Genomic DNA, 6134 nt, shown 5'->3' with positions numbered 1-6134 from the left:
CCCGGCTCTCGGGAACGCGGGGAGAGCCCCCAGGGCTGCCCCGACTCGGCTCGGCTCGGCTCGGCTCGGCTCTCGGGGATGGGGGGAGAGCCCCCGGGGCGGGGCGGCCCGGCTCTCGGGGGCGGGGGGAGAGGACCCAGGACTGCCCGACCCCGCTCTCGGGGGCGGGGGGAGCGCCCTTAGGGCTGCCCGGCCCGGCTTCGGGGGCGGGAGGAGCGCCCTTAGGGCTGCCCAGCCCGGCCCAGCTCTCGGGGGCGGGGGAGCCCCCAGGGCGGCCGCGGGAAGGCCCCGCCCGGGCCCGGCGCAGCTTCCGGGGCCGCCGCGGCCGTTCCGGGCGGGCGCGATGGGGGTGACGCGGCAGAAACACGCCAAGAAGATCATGGGCTTCTACAAGCACAACTTCCAGTTCCGCGAGCCCTTCCAGGTGCTACTGGACGGCACCTTCTGCCAGGCTGCGCTCCGCAACAAGATCCAGATCCGGGAACAGCTGCCCGGGTACCTGGGCGGGGCCGCGCAGCTCTGCACCACGCGGTACGGGCCGGGCCGGGGCCGCGGGGAACCCGCAGGGAACGCGCAGGGCGGGGGAGCCGCTCCAGTCCCGCTGCCTTCCCGGAGGCGGCGGGAACTATGCGGGGGAGGGAGCACCGCGGGGGGTCTCCCCTCACCACCAGCGCCTGCTCGGAGAAGTGGGAACAGCAGAGGCGAGCTGAGATCGCTGGGCAGAGAGGGAATTACGCCTGGCTGGAGCTGCAGCCTGCCAGTGCGGGATTGTTTGCAGTGTAGCTGTTCTCAAGGGAGGACAAGAATGTGCTGGGGAAGGACGTGGAAGTAAAGTATGCACGCTGCATATCGAAGTTGCCTTTGTTTTTACTTGATTATTGTATGTAATAAATTTTCCTTCACTTCTATTTTTGCAATGACAGAATAGCCATCTCCCCATCACAAAGACAAGTAATGAAAATACAAAGAGAATGTATAGGCTAGGCTCAAAAAACACACTGAGCAATCTTGCACAGCGTGCAGAACTGGCCTATACTTTGAAACAGTTTAAAGTATTGACTCATGTCCTTAGCTGTGAAAGGTTTGGGAGTCACTTTGATCCAAACTGTATTCCTGTCATGTCTAAATGCCACTTCTTGCTTCTTTCAGCAATATCTGTTGGTCTTTTTGACCAGCTTTCACTTAGGTCAGCTGAATTGGACTCCTTTTCTCTGCTGTCACAACTTTGAGTTGCTGAGACAGCACCTCAATGGCATGACAAGGTCCTCCCTGAGGAAATGAGCTGGCTCACTGTGAGTCTTTGCAAAAGGAACTGGCTCCAGTATCTGCAGAGATTGTCCTCAAAGACTAATCTATCTTCACTGGAAAGAATAATTACTACCATGTTCTTGAAGCTGTTCTTTCAGGCCTACTGCTGTCCGCATTTCATAGAGGACTCAGTGGCTGGAGTAAGTTCAGTTTCACCTTACGTTCAGTTCTGAGTATCTGAACAAGCACCCTCATAGTCTGCTGTACTGTCCTGCATGAACATCTGCTCTGAGTGCTGCTAAGAGGAGGATATTAGATTTGCATTTTATTGTCTAGTTGGAATGTTCATGGAGCCATAAACTTACAGATTTTTAGTCTCATGGATAGTCTTCTCCTTGAGTTGTTTGGATTCTGATAGCAAGTTTGAAGCAAGGTCATTAATGCTAATACAGAGTTTAATTTGCATACAGTGATTAATCATTTTGTGCTTATTCATTGAATTATGGAATGGTTTGGGTTGAAAGAGACCTTAAAGATCATCTGGTTCCAGCTCCCCTAGCATGGACAGGGACACCTTCCACTAGACCAGGTTGCTCAAAGCCTCATCCAGGTTGGCCTTGAACACTTCCAGAAAATGGGACTTCTACATCTTCTCTGGATTACCTGTTCCAGTGTGTCACTGCCCTCACAGTAAAGAATTTCTTCCTTATCTCTAATCTAAACTGATCCTCTTTCAGTTTAAAACCATGTCTCCTTGTTCTATCACTACATGCCCTTGTCAAAAGTCCCTCTCTGACTTTCTTGTAGGCTACCTTTAGGCACTGAAAGGCTGCTATAAGGTCTCCCCAGAGCCTTCTCTTCTCCTCTGAACTCAATCCAACAGGTCCATGTGCTCCCTATGGTGGGGTTGCCAGAGATGGACATGGTATTCCAGGTGGGGTCTCACCAGAGGGGCAGAATCACCTCACTTGACCTACTACCCACACTGCTTTTGATGCAGCCCAATATGTGGTTGATTTTCTAGACTGCAAATGCACATTGCCAGCTCACATTGAGCTTCTTGTGCACTGACATCTCCAAGTCCCTCCCCTCAGGGCTGCTCTCAGTCCATTCTCTTCCCAGCCTATATTTGTGCTTGGGATTGCCCTAACCCACTTGCAGGACCTTGTACTTGGCCTTGTTGAACTTCATGAGGTTCCTAGAGGCCCATTTCTCCAGCCTGTCCAGGTCCCTCTGCATGGCATTCCTTTCATCCATCAACTGCACCATACAGCTTGGTGTTGGCAAACTTGCTGAGGGTGCATTGAATCCCACTGTCCCTGACACTGACAAAAGATGTTGAACACCATCTGTTCAATGTCTGGACAGTGCCTGTCCCAGCACCAACCCCTGAGGAATTGCCACTCGTCACTGCTCTGCACTTGGACATCAAGCTGTTGACTGCAACACTTTGAGTGCAACCCTCCAGTCAATTCTTTCTCCACCAAACGATCCATCTGTCAAGTCTATGTCTCCAGTTGAAAGACAAGAATGTCATGGGGGACAGTGTGAAAAGCTTTGCACAAGTCCAATTAGATGACATCTGTGCCCTTCCCTTATCCATCAGCTCCATAACCCTGTGATAAAAGGCCACCATATTTTTCGCAGTTTGTCCTTAGTGAAACCACATTGGCTGTCACAAGTCAACTCCTTGTTTTCCATGTGGCTTAGTATGTTTTCCAGCAACATCCACTCCATGATCTTGCCAGGCACAGGGATGACACTGACTGGCCTGCTGTTCTTCAGATCTTCTTTATTTCCCTTTTAAAAAAGAAATTAAATTTTGAAATTTACTATTATTAATTTTAAAATAAATTTTAAATATAATTTTATTTGTTAAGTAGTAGTTCATATTCTAGGTGGTATCTAAACATAAACTTAAGGACTCAGCATTGTCCCTGATGTGAAATATTTTTAGATCATTTAATATAACTTAATGTTATTACTGGTTAATCATGTTTACAACCCAGGAAACCTTGCTGATGTCTTCAGATGGGCTACTGCTTTCCAATTTCTGTGTGCCTTTTACAATCATAGAGCCTGAACAACTGGGTATTGCTCATTTGTAAATAACTTACGTCAGCATTTGCTGTTGAAAAAATGTGAGCTTATTTTTTAATTTAGAAATTATTGTACCATTTGGTTTTCAGATGTGTCATAAAAGAACTGGAATCATTGGGGAAAGAACTGTATGGAGCAAAATTAATTGCCCAGAGATGTCAAGTTCGAAACTGTTCTCACCACAAGGATCCTGCGAGTGGTTCTACCTGTTTACTTTCCATGATTGAAGATGGCAACCCTCATCACTTCTTTATTGCTACACAGGTAAAAGCTCATGGGAAACGTTAATCCATTTAATTTCAAGTGATGCTTTGATACCTGAAGACTACACTAGCCTCGATTATGAGAATTTTACATAGTTTGTGGGAATTAATCATATAAAGTCTTTCTTGCTCTTAAATGTATTTGCTAATTGTGAAGCAGGGAATCTTGTTTCTTACTTGAACTGCTAGATTTTTTATCTTAAAAGGATATTTCTTAGTTTAGCAGAAAGTGTAGAAATGATACTAACTACCTACTGACATAGGAAAATAACTCCTGAATGTTAATTTGCATATTGCTTGTGTGTGCATCCCCTTCCCTGAACTGTTTTGCACAGTATCTGAAAAGTGAAATTAAGTGTCAAACATGCATATAACTTCAATTTTAAGACATTTTGCACTAAAGAATAAATAACTCTACAAATAAGAAAAGTGGGTTTTTTTCCTGGATTTGTTTTTGGGACTATATGTATGAATTATACCCTATGTATAAAATGGTTTATAGTAGAATTCTGTATAGTTCTGTAAGATACAAGAAGTTAAGATGATTTGTTACAGAAGAAGTTATGTTACTTTTTTTGGAGTGATTGTCTGCATGCCAGTGAACTGGGACTTTTCTATCAAAAAATGCATGTATGCATATACATGCAGGAGAAAAGGAAATGTTCATAAATTTTCTATCAGAAGTACAGCTAATTAGGAGAGAAATTGAAATTTAAATTGCTCTGAGAGGCACTGCCATGTATATCTGCTAGATTAAATTTCTTATCTTTTTCATAATGTAATTTATCTTCATATTTTTGTATTAAAAATAAGTTCATTTGAATTACAAATATAATTTAATCCCAAAATATTGACTAAAGTGTTTAATTTTGCAGGACCAGGACTTATCAAACAAAGTGAAAAAGAAACCTGGCGTTCCTCTCCTCTTTATTATTCAGAACACGATGGTGCTAGACAAACCTTCTCCTAAATCTTTGGCATTTGTTCAAAAGTTGCAGACAAATCAGCTTGTTCCAGAGTACCAAAAACAAAGTATTGTGGAGCTTAAAGAAAAAGAAGGACTAGCAAAACAAGAAGGTGAAAAGAGAAGAAAACGTAAAAGGGCAGGTGGCCCCAATCCACTCAGCTGTCTGAAGAAGAAAAAGAAGAAAACACCAGAGGGTCAGGAGCCTTCTGCTGCAAAGAAGAAAAGAAGAAAAAGAAAGCGAAATAGAGTTAAAGCAGAAGCCATACAGTCAGTGCAGAAGAATGAAGGAGAATAAGCCCATCTTTGTAAACAACACAGGGCTTGAACATTGTTTGAACTTTGCAAAAAGAACAATTTAATATGCAGTCACATGAAGTTGAGTTAATATTAAAACTTACTTTTATTAGGTGGTATTGCTTTTTATTATATCTCAACTTTTGCGTGTTATTGTCCTAATAATTTATTCTGTTGTTTATTAATTGGGCTTGTGACAAAATATTTAGGAACCCTCATGTTTCATTATTCTGTCCAGGATCTTTGTTCCTCTCAGAATTGACATGATATGTAGCAATTTTTTAGATATGCTCCTTGGCTTCCATATGTATTTTGGTGGGATATTAGACTTCATTCTAAATCAAGGTTGCTATTTTTATTAAAACTACTTTATGACAACTGGTCTGTTACAAAATATGAAATTGACCGAAAATAACACAATAGCTTATTTATCTCTATCGTTTGAATACAAAAGTCAGCTCTTCCGCAAAGTGAAAAAAAAGTCCCAGATTGTATTAATTTGTATATGCCATGTGGACTGATATGTCTGTTGTGCTTGATCTTTATTTATTAAGAAGATCCTAGAGATGCAATTGTGTTGATATTTCTGATATTATGGCATCCCTAGTCTGTCTATTTCATCTGTAGTTTATTCTTAATTTTTAAATAGGAAGAATACAATTTGAAAATGCTGAATCAAAGCACTGGCTGACACCTAATGCCATCACAGCATAGCACAGCTATGCAGGTGTCCTGAAACACGAGGCAGCTGATGGTGATGGAACTGAGGCCCTGCTGCCTGTTTTGCTGCTCTGTGAGGTTAGGAACAGAACAGAACTGGGTTGGAGCGGAGCTGTGGTTTAACCCCAGCCAGCAGCTCAGCCCCACACATCCATTCACTCAATTGCCCCCGTGCTGAGGTGGAGGGAATCAGAAGGGTTGAGATAAAGACAGTTTAATAGCTAAAGCAAAAGCCACACACAAAAGCAAGGCAAAACAAATAATTGATTCCCAACTTCCCGTGGGCAGGCAAGTGTTCAGCCATCCCCAGGAAAATAGTGCTCCATCATGTGTTAACGGTGACTTGGGAAGGCAAACACTGTCACTCTGAATGTTTTCCTCTTCCACCTTCTTCCTCAGATTTATATGCTTAGCATGACACCACCTGGTGTGGAATCCCTTGGGTCCGCTGGGATCAGCTGTCCTGGCTTTGCCCCCTCCCAACTCCTTGTGCACCCCCAGCCTCCTTGGTTGGGTGAGAGAGAGAAGAGGCCTTGACCCTG

The 6134-nt window shown here is 44.0% G+C and overlaps 1 protein-coding gene across 1 annotated transcript; it reads left to right on the top strand.

The window, feature by feature from the left end:
• The first annotated feature begins 298 nt into the window (after positions 1–298).
• Positions 299–4988, top strand: UTP23 (UTP23 small subunit processome component). The gene is made up of 3 exons (XM_071553043.1): positions 299–531; positions 3438–3612; positions 4487–4988. The coding sequence occupies exons 1-3, from the start codon at positions 344–346 to the stop codon at positions 4871–4873; spliced, it is 750 nt and encodes a 249-aa protein (XP_071409144.1). The 5' UTR covers positions 299–343; the 3' UTR covers positions 4874–4988.
• Positions 4989–6134: the final 1146 nt, after the last annotated feature.

The sequence above is a fragment of the Pithys albifrons genome, chromosome 4 (assembly GCF_047495875.1).
Source record: "Pithys albifrons albifrons isolate INPA30051 chromosome 4, PitAlb_v1, whole genome shotgun sequence".
Lineage (NCBI taxonomy): Eukaryota > Metazoa > Chordata > Aves > Passeriformes > Thamnophilidae > Pithys > Pithys albifrons.
The sequence above is the reverse complement of the archived record's forward strand: the minus strand, read 5'-3'. Positions and strand labels throughout refer to the sequence as shown.

Bases quoted from the DNA above. Each gene is read 5' to 3' on its own strand.
- UTP23 (XM_071553043.1), top strand. From the start codon at position 344: ATGGGGGTGACGCGGCAGAAACACGCCAAGAAGATCATGGGCTTCTAC. The intron at 532-3,437 runs GTACGGGCCGGG...TTTGGTTTTCAG, and splicing joins GCGCAGCTCTGCACCACGCG to ATGTGTCATAAAAGAACTGG. The intron at 3,613-4,486 runs GTAAAAGCTCAT...TTAATTTTGCAG, and splicing joins ACTTCTTTATTGCTACACAG to GACCAGGACTTATCAAACAA.